Source organism: Desmodus rotundus, chromosome 12 (genome assembly GCF_022682495.2).
Source record: "Desmodus rotundus isolate HL8 chromosome 12, HLdesRot8A.1, whole genome shotgun sequence".
Taxonomy (NCBI): domain Eukaryota; kingdom Metazoa; phylum Chordata; class Mammalia; order Chiroptera; family Phyllostomidae; genus Desmodus; species Desmodus rotundus.
In genome coordinates this window covers 31409491-31422882 of record NC_071398.1, presented here as the reverse complement: position 1 = coordinate 31422882, position 13392 = coordinate 31409491, and the positions used below count along the sequence as shown (strand labels likewise).

At 58.3% G+C, this 13392-nt stretch overlaps 1 protein-coding gene across 2 annotated transcripts in view; it reads left to right on the top strand.

Annotated features, from left to right (window-relative positions):
- The first annotated feature begins 1308 nt into the window (after nt 1-1308).
- The window catches only part of PIEZO1 (piezo type mechanosensitive ion channel component 1 (Er blood group)), a 63434-nt gene continuing 51350 nt past the window's right edge, over nt 1309-13392 (top strand). For both annotated transcript variants that reach the window (XM_053914494.2, XM_053914493.2), the window contains exon 1: nt 1309-1662. In XM_053914494.2, the coding sequence (XP_053770469.1) occupies nt 1599-1662 (64 nt within the window). In that variant the 5' untranslated portion in view covers nt 1309-1598. The remainder of the gene's footprint in view (nt 1663-13392) is intronic.

Below are 13392 nucleotides of genomic sequence, written 5' to 3'. Positions count from 1 at the left end.
GGCCACTGCCCTATTTCATAGATACTCCCAAGGCACAGAAAGTGGGGGATGGCTTCCTGGGGCCATAAGGCAAGCGTCCAGAGGAGCCAATGTGGGCTGTTTTTCTGGTCGTCTCTGATGGTGCCGTCCAAGGGGGCAGATCTGCGCCTTTTCTTCTGGGCCTTTTCCTGAGGGTGGCTCCAGGCATTCTCCCAGAAGCTTGAAGAGGCACATTTGTAGGGGGGTCCTGGGGCTCTCAATTGTTGGACCCAATGTCCCCATCCTCCTTCATGCTCTGACCTTTGAAGAGGAACCCTGAGGCTACAAGTCTCAGAGGGTGAGGAAGAGTCCAGAGTCAGACATGAGCCCCGCTGGGCAGTGAGACAGGACGGAGCAGGAGAAAAGGTGTGGAGAAAGCTGGTCAGTATCTAAACACCAGACTTGGTGAAGTTCCACCTTTTTGGCTTTTTAAGAATGGGAGGGTCTGGGCCTGTGGTCTGGCTGGTCTTGGTTGGCTGGCCTGGGTCAGTGCTGGCTGCAGGCTTTCTGGCCCCACCACAGTCCCTAGGCTGCTTATTCCCTCACGCTGCCAAATCGGGAGCCTGGGCAGAGTCCAGCCATACCCCCAGGGCTCTGCTTCTGACCCTGGGGTCCCTTCCCAGTTCTTTTCCAGCCACCTCAAGGGTGGCAAAGGTCAAACTGAGGTGGCCTGGTGAAATGCCCAGCACACCCTGGACTCAGACCCTGGCCACCTCCGCGAGTGCTCTGGCTGTTATCACTTCTGCCTTATTGCAAAGCGATGAGTGCAAAGCTCGGTGTCGGTGGCAGCAGGCGCAGCTGAAGCTGTCCAGGCAGTCCACAACAGATCCTCCCACTCGACCCTCCCAGTCGACCCCAGACTGGCCGGGCGCTAGTCCTCTGGGCTGGGGCTACAAGCCAGCCCAAGGTCCCTAGAGGGCGCTGCTTCCTCACATCTGCAGCAGCAAAGCGAAAGTCTCTCCCGCCGCGCAGGGCGCCGTTGCGCGTGGGGTGCTGCCCGGGTAGCCAGGCACTAGGGAGTGTTTCTTTGGTGCTCCAGCCGGGTCCGCAGGGGAAAAGCACCCCCTGCCCGTCCCCACGTGCACACCGAGGGGCAGCTCCAAGGCTATTGAGGGGGTAGGGGTCTTGGGTCCGCTTGCCAGCCCCAGCCCGGAGGGCTGGCGGGTCGTGCGGGCGCGTGGGGCAGGAGGGGTGTCGGGAGCTCCGGGCCCTCGAGGCGGCGCGGAGGCGGGCACGCTGTGGAGGGCGGGCAAGCGGGCGGGGGCCGAGCTTATAAAGGCCCGCGGGCGGCGAGGGCGGGAGGCAGCAGCCCAGCTGCCGTCCCGCCCTGCTGAGTCTCTCAGACCCGCCGAGAGCCGCGCGCTGCGCTCGCCACCGGGCAGAGCTGTCCCCGGAGTGGACGCAGACCCCAGACGGAGGAAGAGCGAGTTGGAGGCGCTTGGGTCCCCGCCCACAAGGCAGGGGTCCTAACTGCGGCCCCGCCTTGTGCACCATGGCGCGCCAAAACCGGATGCCCCGCGCCGCCCCTTAGCGCCGCGGCGGCCCAGCGACCCCTGGCCCACGCCGCGGTCCCCCGGGGCATGGAGCCGCACGTGCTCGGCGCGGTGCTCTACTGGCTGCTGTTGCCTTTCGCGCTCTTGGTCGGTGAGTAGCGCAGGCGCGGCGAGCTCTGAGCTGGGACGTGTCTGTGTCTTGCTCCCCGCTTCTCCGCCCCGCCGCCAGCCAGTCGGGCCAGTGCCGGTGCCGTGCGCGGGCGGGCGCGGAGATTCCCCAGGACGCGTGGCCCTCCGCGCCCGCATTCCAGAAGCATGAGTGCGCCGGGGCCTCCGGGGAGCCGGGGCGGCGAGGGCGGTCTCCGCAGGACCCGCGTCCGAGCGTCTAGCTGGGAGGGCGGCGGCTGAGTGGTGGAGAGGTGGCAACTGGGTGGCCACGCTGCGGCCCCGCGAACGCCCAGGCGCCAGGGAGAAGGGCCTCCGGGAGGGAGTTGTATGTCGCTGTGGGACCGGCTGAAGAGCTGGTGAGGGGGACACAAATCTCTTTCTATTTCATGTTTTTAAGAAAAGGGCAAACTTGCTTCAGGGCTTCCTGACCAATGTGGGAGAAGGCGGGCTTCCTGCCTGGAGCTGTTTAATCTGGAGCCTCCGGAGCAGAACTAACGTCTGCGCCCTGGGCGCGGCCCTCCCACTCTTCCCTGCTGTTCCCCACGCCCCGCTGGACTAGGGCAGGCCCCATGCCTTGGAAAAAATAGTTCGGGTTCCTCCCTGCCCTTCCCCTCTCGGTGCCCTGGCTTACTCCATTGGTCTGTCTAGTGCTGCGGCAGGAGCCTGGGCAGCTGGGCCCTGGGCTGGGAGAGGCAGCACCTTTCAGGAGGCTTGGGCCTTGGTATCAGCGCAGAGGGTATCCAACCCTGACATCAGTGTCGCACTGGAAACCCCTGGCATCAGTGTTGCCCCTCCCAGAAAGCACATCCTGTGGCTCTCAGTGCTGTAAGGCCTCTCCCTTGCACCCCCTGCCTCCACTGTACCCAGGGCAGAGTGCCCAGAAGCTCATTCCACCCTTCACTCAGCCCTCAGCTCCCTCCACGTGGGACTGTCTCTACTGAATGTGAGCTGGAAAGTTGATTAAATTCACAGAATCATGGAAAGGTTTGCTTTGGGTGCAAATATCTGTTTGTTGGGTGAAAATCTGTCAGGCTATGGTGGATGGGGGTGTTTTTATTTTGAAAGCCTTTCCAGAGCCTCCTAACACACTCCAGGTAGGCCTCTGCCAACTTCTGTTATAGGGAGGGGCAGGCTTCCGGTGGGGCCGGGAATGTGGGAGATCCACAGCAGCCTGCACTTAGGCTCCTAGACAGACTGTATTTTGATTTGTAGCATAGAAAGGTGGTGAAACTTGGGAAATTTTTTGAGACAGGAATCAATGGAAACATTGAGGTCGGAGAAGAAGTTTTGAGTCCCCCCTTGTGTGGGCAGGACAGCCCAGGTGTGCATGGGGGAGTGTGGGGTCCGCCAGCTGTGTGCAGTGACTCTGGAGAGCCAAAGGGTACAGGCAAGCAGAATGGACCCAGCTAGAGGCTGGCTTAGGAGCTGGTGACATGAGGGGCCGTGGGGGCAAGCTTCTCAGTGGCACAGGGTCACGTGTCCTGCCCACAGTGCACCTGTAGCCTCCTTGGCCTGGCCCTTCGAGGTGGGGAGAGAATCAGATCACTCAGGCTTGCAGGGGCTGGGCTGGCCGTTCCTGAAGGGCACATGTCCCTTAGATGGTGGAGTCTCTTTATACAGGGTCAGCAAACTTTCTGTCTGACAGGCCAGATAGCAAATAATTTCACATCATGAAATGTTCGGATATTTTTCCAACCATTAAAAACTGTAAAACCCACTCCTAGCTGTGGGCTCTGCCCAAACAAGTGGTGGAGCCAGATTTCAGCTGAAGGCCCAGAGTTTGTTAACCAAGAACTAGGCAGGGGTCCTGGGTTCTTTTCTGGGTCTCAGCTGCTCGCCACATGGTGACCAGGAGAGTTCTCTTGTCCCTGGACGTGGAGGTGGCATAGCTCAGAGTTTCCACCTGGGCTCCGCTGGAATCACCTGGAGAATGTGATGACTAATTCTCTGTACTCATTGCTCAGTTTTTCTATAAACCGAAAGGCCCCCAAAACTAAGTGTATTAAATTAAAAAAAAAAAAGCGCCGATGCCCAGGTCACGTCCCACACAGATTCTGTGCCTGGTTGTGGGGCTTGAGCTTCAGTATTTTTTCTAAAGCTTTAAGGGAGGGTAATGTTGAGCCGGATTGACGGGTGATACCTGAGACTCCCCGTCCAGGGTGTGGGCAGCTCCCGTCCCCGGGGGCCTGCTGGCTGTCCTGCTGCTATCAAAGCGGTGCTGCCTAGCTGCAGGTGGCATGTCCACTCTGTTGTGTCCCAAGCCCCTCGCCTCCTCTGACAAACTGCCTGGAAACAGCTCTCTTCCGTTTTGGAAGTGAGAGGTGGGTGCTAGGTAAGGCCTTCAGAGGATATTAGTCAGACTTGTGTCTTGTGCTGGCTCAGGCAGCAGTCGTGGGGAGAGTTTGAGTCATCCTGGGGTGCCCCTCACCCCCACACCACTCCCCTTGTGGTGCAGGCTTACTGCCCGAAAAGCCCAGCCGAGCGTGATAGACTCCCTGACTCTCTCGTGAAAGGTGGAGGCCTCAGGTGTCTCACCTATTGTCCCTGGAGCCCTGGAGGGTAGGGACCCAAAGCTGGAAACTTCTAGCAGTGATATGTCAGGGCAGGACATTTTGTGATTCCCATAGAACAGGCCACACCTCCTAACTCTGGACCTTAGTACGGGGCAGCCGGAAACAAATCTGGTAGTTGAAAGCAGGGTGGTTAGAAGGCAGACCTGGTAATGCAGGACGTGGCTTCTGCTAGGACAGTGCCGCCCACCTTGAAGACACACCTACCACACACTGGGGCCTCGCTTGCACCACCAGACTGATTGTCACTGAGAAGCGCTGCTATTAGAATGGGACACTTCCTCCTTTTTAGAGTGTTGTCATCATCACCGTCCCCACACCCCTGTGAGGGAGGCAGGACGTGGTCTTCTCTCTGGGCCACTCGAAAGAGAGGCGTGGCCTTGCAGCCTCCTTAGCAGTTCAGGTCTGAGGATCCATTTGCCCAGTAACCCCTTTGGGGTGGCACCATGCCCGGCTCTCCCCGACCAGAGGCCATGCTCTGCAGTGCCACTAGGATGGAAAGCACCTAGACTGAGGGGCCGTGAGTGGGGGTAGGTCCTGCTTCCCTCTGTGACCGTGGGGGAGAGGCGCTGCCTTCTGCTGGACCCCAGGAGGACGCAATGAGTTAGCAGGACTACGGTGCCTGGTTGACAGGACTGAGCAGTGTGTGTACGTGTTTGGGGAGGGGCCACTGTCTGCCCAGAGGCTGAGGATGGTCACTTGTGGTTATCTGCAGGCCATCCCGCTGGCAGCCAGGGCTTGGAGAGCATAGGGCCCAGGCGGGAAGGGTCGTACAGAGGAAGTATTGTCTCTGGAGGTGGGAGGAGTGCCCAGTCTCGGATCCTGGCCCCACAGGCTGCTTCCTGGGCGTTGCCTCCCCTGTTCTGACGGGGCACTGAATTTGCTTTCAGTGCCCAAAGATGGAGAAGGAGAGCAGCCTTTCTCGGCTCCCTCTGCTCTGAGCGCAGGCACAGGGGACTACTTTCTGTGGGCGTGGGAGATGGGAGCAGCCCACCAGAGGGGCTTGTGGGTGTCCCCACTCCTGCCACCGCAGTCTCCGCGGTCCAGTGTGTCCTCTGGCAGGAAGCCACTCTTGACCTCTCGGGTACTCAGAATTCCCCTTTTCTTTAGAATTCAACAAAATGTTGGGCTTTTCTTTGTTATCTATTTTAGAAATCTATAGACTTTTTAAATGCAGATTTTCCTCTTCCGGTTGCCAAAGCAGTTTGGTCCTTCCTCGTGGTAGGGAGCAAGCCTCCCGAGAGCAGTTGGTAAGGCAGCACAGGTCTGCTGGGCAGTGAACCCTTATGGAATGCCTGCCTCAAGCTTTTCCTCAAGGGGTGCGGTGTGGCTGGCAGCCCTGTCCCCAGCTCCCTGTCCCCCTCAGCCTGAGCCTCCTGGAGAGGTGGAAGGGGCGGGGCAGGACCGCCTGCTCTAACTCCTCTGAGTGTAGCCAATGTTCTGGGTGAGGGACCTGGGTGTTGGGGCAGTTGTTTCACTCACCCAAGATCATGCAGGTAGCAAGTGAGGAAGCTGGGTATGAAATCTTTCCCTTCCTGGGGCGGCTGAGTCCCACACTTGCTGGCAGGATGTCACCTTCGGGAGACCCTAGGGTGGAAGGTCCTGGGGACAGAGAGGGGAGGGAACGGAAGGGGGTTGGGAGGGGACAGGATAAATGGGGGAGGCTCAGATGACTGCTGGAGGGGTTTGTGGGCCACAGCAGCCCCTGCCCTGCTCTGGACTTGCCAGGCCCTCACCCCTCTCTTCAGGCCTCAGTTTCCTCACCTGTAAACAAGACAGTAAGTGTTTGAAGGCCAGTGCCAGGCCTCTGAGCTCTGCAGAGGCAGGGCAGCCCCCATTCACAGGCCGGGTGGGCCAGGGGCACCAGAGCATTTAACCACAGATGCCAGCAAGTGGGGCCCATGTGCTGGTGGTCAGTGGCCAGGTTGGGCCTCCAGGGAGCAGAATGGCAGGAGCTGCCCACCACTGGGGTCAGAGCAGCACAGGGCTTCCCAGCCAGTAGAGGCAGGTCCCAGGAAGGGGAAGGTGAGGTGTCTAGCACCGGCCAAGGGCCTCGGGTATCTGCAGCCTGGAGCTGGGCCAGCATGCATTATGCCCACTGCACAGATTCCTGTGAGCTCATACAGAATCTTTCCTTGAGTTTTTCCCAGATTAGTTCAAGCATTCTCTCATCTTGATCTTGAGGGACTGAGCTCCGGACAGGAGCCAGGGGCCTAAGTTCTGGTTCAGGGCCAATGGTGGTGGCCATGGGAGGGGCAAGAGCGCATCCTTCTCCCTTTCTAACCAGGCTGTGCTTTCCTTGGCTGTAAGAGGAGATCTGGGGTCTCCCGGCCCCTGGTGCTTTGGTTCTGTAAGTGACTTTGCTGTGTGTATTCTTGCAGTGACGTGCTGAGCACAGATGGGCAACAAACCTAGTGTGACAAATAAGCCACACAAGATGGGTTCCTAGATACTGTCTTACATAACACGGTCCAGGCTGGCATGGGGCTGGGCAGGGCAGGGGTCAGTGAGCACCAGGCAAGGCCAGTCTGCTGGAGGGAGAGAAATTGGGAGCCAGACAGGATGGTAGCTCCAGCGCCCCAGACCAGAGCAGTCCCCCAAAGTCAGGCCCTCTGTCTCTGGAAGAAACCAAGTGGGTGGCCTGGTGGATGGGGGTGTTACGGGGGGCGCATTTTTTCTAGGCTCAGACCCTTTGGCGGGGGCCAGGTGGAGGTGGGGCAGGAGAAGGACTAGATGGGCCAAGTAGACAGTCGGGGCCAGAGGGACCCGAGACTTGATCCCCTACTCCCAGTTTTGATTTTTTTTTAATTTTAGTTTTAATTACATAAGTAATATGTGAATGCTTTTCATAAAATAGTAAATTTTTAAATCAGGTAAGATGAAGTTCTTGTTTTAACCCTTTGGGCCTGTTCCCCTCTCACCGCTCTCAGAAGGAGCCTGGCCAGTGCACTGCGGGCCCCATAGGAGCCTGTTGTCCAGGCCTGCTGTGCTTTTGTCAGAGCGTGAGCATTCCTGCCCACAGCCCGTGTCCCAGCTTCCCTGCTGGCCTTCCCAGGCGGGCACCTGCAGTCACTGTGCTCCCCCTCCTCCTGGGAGCCGAGGTTGCTCCCAGGCCTTTGAAATCACAGCAGTGCCCCCTTTGCTCCGTGTGTTTCTCAGGGGTGGAGATGGGGCCAGGAGCTTGCCACTTTGTAGATGAGCAGCTGCGGGCCGAGACTGGGCAGCCTGGTGGGTCCCGGAGCAGGCTGCCCCTCAAGGGGAGGTAAGAGAGGCTGGGAACCAAATGGGGCAGCGTCCAGGCCCAGGCCAACGCCCGGGTGGTGCGAGGGCACCCTCAGGCTGATGTGCGTGGCCTCCTGCTTCCCTGCAGTCGTCTGGGGGCCTTTGCTTGGTGGGGTGGGTCCATTTTTCTGGTGTGTTTTAATAACATAATTATAGGGAGTATTTTTAGGTTCCCTCTAAGAGGCCAGCTGTTTACCAGGCTTCTATCTGCATACTGTTTTCTCCGTAAGTATATATAGCCGAAGCTACTTCTCCTTCCTTGGGTTCAGGCTAAAGAGGGACTGTGGCCACCTCAGCCACCTCCTGTGGTTTCCTTTGCCAGTGAATGGGCAGCTGAGATGGGCTCAAGAACCAGCCAGGCCCTGCAGAGCAGGCAGGGGCTCAGGGTGCCAGGCCTCCATCCCAGGTCTGTGAGCCACCAGGTGGGGAGCCTCTGTCCCATGCAGGGAGCAGGGAGCAGGGAGCAGACGCTGGGGCAGGACATGCTTCCTCAGGCCCCGTCCAGGCTGCTCCCAGCTCAGCTCAGACCCAGCAGCGCCCAGGTGTGCCAGCTAGGCCTGTCCCTCCCCCAGCTCTCCTTGCTTCCCCTGCCCTTCAAAGGCCTTCCTGTGTATCCTCTAAGGGAAACAAAATAATAAAAATGTCACATAAATGGATTCCTCAGGCCTCCATAAGCAACCAAAGGCTTGTGATTGTGGCCGGGAGCGGAGGGCAAAGCAGGAGAGGGCCAGGTGTGGGCTCCCAAGGCAGGGGACCCTCTCTGTGGAGGAGTGCCACTGACTGGCCTCAGGCCTGGGTCTCAGTCTCACCTCTTGGAACCACCAGCACCTGTGGCCTGTGGGCTGGGACCCCCATCACACCCCAACTCCTCTGTGGGGCGGGCCCCGTTCTGCCTCTGTGCAGGCATTGCTGCGATCTCCCTATTTCCCTCCCTCCCTCCCATTCACTTGATTTCTGTTTACGGTTAAAACACCATTCTACCAGCACATCATTATAACGACCTGAAAGGAATTTTTGAAAGGGAAACTAAGTCATCCATTCACTACTCTCACTAAGCTGTTTATCTTTCCTTTTCATTCCCCGAAGGCTAGGCTTGGTAAGGACCACTGCAGGCCAGTAGCTGTCAGGAGCTCCTGAGCCCCGGGCTTTGTACTGTGTGTGTCTATATCTCCCCTCTGGGGGGAGGGGTGGGGCGGTGTGCTCCTGTGCTGTTTCACAAAGGAGCAGGCCTCCCAAACCGCCTGAGGTCTGCCTGTGGGTGTGAGTGAGCCCTGGCAACCTACAGTGCAGGTGCGGTTGGGACCTGGTGGGCTAGGTGCCTTTTCGCCCCAGCCCCTCCTGAACTCCCTGCCCTTGGTCTCCACCTGCAGTGTGAGCAGCCCATGCCTGACCTCGCTCTGTCTCCCAGCCCCTGAAATTGTCTTGCTGCCTCCTCCAGCCGGCTGGCCACTCGGGCACAAACCTCTGCATTGTTTCTCTAACTCTGTGCCACTCGCCTCCCGACTCCTGCAATCTCCATTCATGTTCGCTGCCATCACACCCTAGGCTGGGACACGCGGACGGCCTCCCTGCCCTCCCAGCCCCAGGCGCCAGCTCTGTATCCAGATTCATCCCAAATGGCCTTCCTGAGATGTCTGAGCAGCAGCTCCCCCATGTAAGGCCCTGAGAACTGCCCACTGCCCACATGAAAGTCCCACTCTTCTGGTCTCCGCTCAGGGGGGCTCCCCAATTTCCCTGCCTGCCGCTGCTGCTATTAGCACTCTACAGTCAGGGAGCATGCTCGCGTCTCCTAATAGGTGGGAGGTAGTGACTGCATCTCATGGATGAGGACATGGGGGTGATGTCTTGGAGGCAGATGGTAGTTGGCAGCAGGTCTGCCTGTCCCCAGAGCCAGGGCTCCTGCCATGACACCCCTGCTTCTCAGGAAGCCTGGACCCCTGTGCCTTCAACCTGTCCGTGTATTGGGTGACTCCCCAGTGCCTTCCTCTGGCTGTGCCTCATCCCCTACAAACACCCAGCTTCTGTCTTGTCCCCCAACACCCTGAACTTGTTCTTGCCCTGGGGGCCTGCTGGCTGTTCCCTTTGCTGCCATTTTCCTGTGGCTGCCCCTCCTTCTTTCCAGACATGGGGCACTCTGCTGCCTTCTGCCACCTTTATTCCCTTGCCAAATGTGTTTGGAGACTGCCTGAAGCCAGGTCTTGTGTTAAGCTTTGGGGGTCCTGACATAGTCCTCAGTGGAGGACAGCACTTAGTCAGTGCGTGTCTTTAGCCAAGATATCACGAACAAACTTTAAAGCGCCCAAACCCTCGGCGTCCTGCTTGGTGAGTTTCGACAGTTGAGTACGTTCGTATAAGCACTTCCCCAAATGAAATAGGGGTCACTTCTGCCCCAAGCCCTCTTCTGGCCATCCCCCATGACTCTGCCTTCTGTCGTCCTACATCAGCTTTGCCTGAACTTGGGGTTCACGTTCCAGGGACCACCAGCGCCGTGTGCTTCTGTGTCTGGTGCATTTGCTCAGTGTAGAGTTGCCACAGTTGGTCCAGGTGGTCAGTGGCACCTTCCTTTTGAGTGCGCGTTAGTGGTCCTGTTGTACCTGCCACATTTGTCCGTGCTCTGTTCTGGTTGGCGATGACGGGCCAGGCTGCCAGTGTGCTTCTCTGTGGACACATGCTAAATTTCATTCACTCCTACACTCCTGGGCGTGGGCTTGCCTAGTTCTCCAGGTTGCATTGTTTCCGCTCCCACACGCCTGGTGCTGAGGCCCCTGATTTTAGCTGGTTCGTAGGATGAGGTAGTACCTTTAATCTCTATCACCCTGATGTTAATCACCTTTGGTGTCTTTTGTGATGAGTCTCAAAGTCTTTCACCCGCTTTTAAAAATTTGTTGCTTGTCTCTTCATACCTGACTCAGGGGAGTTCTTTATGGATTCTAGGTTTTAGGTCTTTGCCAGCTATATGCTGCAAATACAGTTCAGGCAAAAGTAGGTCTGCAGCTGTGAGTACGCAAAAACAGTTTGTTGTATTATTTAGTAATTGTATTATTTTCCATATGAACAACTGTAAACTTACTTTTGGCCAATCCTGTATTTTCCCCACCCGTGGCTTACTGATTCTAATCATTTTCTGAATGATGTCTTTATCAGAGCAGGTGTGTTAACTGCAAGTCCCCTTAGCTTGTCACGTGCTTTGCTTAGATGGCCAGTTCCCCGTGCCAGAACACTGGGAGGGTGGCTGTGGCTGGGCACCTGGCACTGGGACCTCTCTCAGATTTTCCTGGCAGGTGGACCGGCCGCTACCACGGGGCCGATCCCCTCCCGAGCTTCCTGCTTCCTTGCCTTCACCTGTGCCCTGTGTCCGTCCCTCACCCTCAGCTCTCAGACCCCCTCCCAGGTTCTTGTTCTGCTGTCTGTGGGGACTAACCCTCGCTCACTTGCCCTCGTCCTGGGTGTTGTGGGCATGGCTGGGACTCCTGCTCTGTCATCTTAAGCACAGCCTCCCTGGGCCGCCTGTTGGATGAAGTGGGTTCCTTTCAGTCTCTGCAAAGTGACATCTGGGGCTCCTGGCCCACCATCCCCTGAGGTTCCCAGGAGTGCAGTGGCCATCTTTGGGTGCTGGTCATGTTTCCTTCTCTCTGTTTCCCCTCAGGAAAAACTCCCGAGCAGACACTGCACCTAGGTGCTTGGCGAGTGCACCTCCACCTGGCCCTGTGGGTCCTGTCTTGTTTGATCCTCCACGGAGCCCTGTGCAGCCCTGTCACTCTCCAGCATCTCCCTAGGAGATGAGCTGCCATGTGGGTTCTTGGAGCCTGTCCTTGTCCAGGACGGCCACACCTCCCTGGGGTCAGCACTGCGACTCCTGCTTCCTCCTGTCCTCCTGGGAGCCGGTGGCACAGCAAACACTCACACCTGTTTCTCCTTCGCTTTGTGTGGAGAGACACCCACCTGCTTCTCAGAGACCAGTGCCTGGGCGGGGTCTTGGTGGCTCCCCTTGGCCACATTCAAGTCCTTGCTGATGTTATTATGGCTTAGTCAGGCCAGGTGGGGGTGGCAATGGGACATAGGCAGGGACTGCGATAGGCTCATTGCATGAGGCCACGCTTTCTGCTGTTCAGGCCAGCTCCACTAGCTCTGAGCCCTGCCTGGAGGCACTTCCTATCTCACTGCAGGAGCTGCATCCCAGACCTATCAGTCAGTGCAGACCTGCCCAGCTGGGGAAAAGTGGCCGGACTGCGCCCTAATCTCCAAAGATCAGGAGCAGGGGTTTGTCAGTCCTGGAGGGATGTGGGGGACTTGCAGGAGGTGTGGGACTGTGGCTTGAGGCCCCCTGTGGGGCCAGGGGTGGAGGCTGAGGGGACCTTCAGGGCAGCAGCCTCCTTTTTCCAGGGGCTGGCTGTGTGATCCGGCGCCTGAGTGTGTTTGCTCTGTGGCCTTGGCAACAACTCTCCTGCCTGTTTCTCATCCTGGCAGATGGGCACCTAAGTGACCTCGTGAGGATGACATTAGCACAGAAGCAAAGTATAGAGTGTTATCTGGCCTGGAGGTCACTCTGCATGGGTCCTGGACGTGGAGGGTGGGTGGTGAGCTTAAGGTCCCTCTGTCTGCGTGTCTTGCGCCTAAGGAAGCCACGGGACGCTGATTCTTTTCTCTCCTGCAGAGGCGGTGCCCACCTACCACCCACCGACTCTTGCCCTTGTTGCTTTGCATCCTGGGGGTTGCGGGTGGAGACACTCCAGTTCGGAGTCAGGGGGTCGGGGGCCACTGTCTCAATCCTACCAGAGTGAGGCCTGGAGTATATTGAATAAACAAAACCTAGGCTTTTGGGAGACCACACACGGAGGGAGTTTGCTCCACTCACCAGAGTCTGGCCTCCCGCCTGACTTCCACCCACTCACCCCTTTTCCCAGAGCAAGGCCCCTCTTCTCCCGCCCTTTCTCCTCCCTGGCCCCCGGACTGGGTGGGTAAACCTTGCTTCCCGCGGTTCCCCATTCAGGTGTCCCTCTTAGCTCTCTGCTGTTGGACCGCCGTGCTGTCCCACTCTTGTCCCCGCCTCCGCCTCAGGTCCCTGTCCTGGAGAGCAAGGGATGAAGGCTGGAAGCCACGAGTTATTTGCAAGGATCCAAGGGAGATGTGTTCCTTTGGAGTCCCTATCTGAATCGAGGAGACCCACGGGGAGGAGACCCTGACCCTGCAGGGCTGGAGATGGGGGAGTGATTAATTGCTGCCTTCAGAGGAGGCTGGAGAGGCTCCTGGTCTGGACAGGCTGCATCACATTCCAGAGCCTGAGGGACATTCCCAGGCCTCCCCGGGGCTGGGAGCCTGGGCCAGCACTTGTGTGGCGGTGCCTGTGCCTGTGGGGCGGGCCCTGTGCAGGAGGGCTGAGGGCTTTTGAGATGAAGTGGCCCTTGTTGGGGGATAGTGCTGCTTGTGACACTTCTCAGCCAGGGCAGCCTCAGGAGCTTAGCCTTGGCACAGGGTGACTTTAAGGACATGGGCAGGAGCTGCTGAAGGTCAGCCCTCAGAGGTGGAGATGACAGGTCGCTGGAGCCATCTCATGGGGAAAGCCTGGAGCTGTGCTTCTTCCCTTCCTCCTCCCCCCCACCCCCAGACTGGGGCCTGCCTGGGAGCAAGGGGCCTGGTGGTGTGAGCCAGCCTCCAGGGCACTCACGCCCTAGCGTCTCTTCAGAGGCTGGTCACTTGTAACTTGAGGCTAGTTTCTTCATTGCACTGTGTTCTTAGTGGCAGCTCCTGCCGGTGGCCAGGCCATAGAACCCCACACGGCTACCCTAGACACCCGGCAATGGGCACACCAGTAGCATCCTCGCTTGCTGCCATGCTGAGGGTCCGGATTTCTGCTGCTGGTA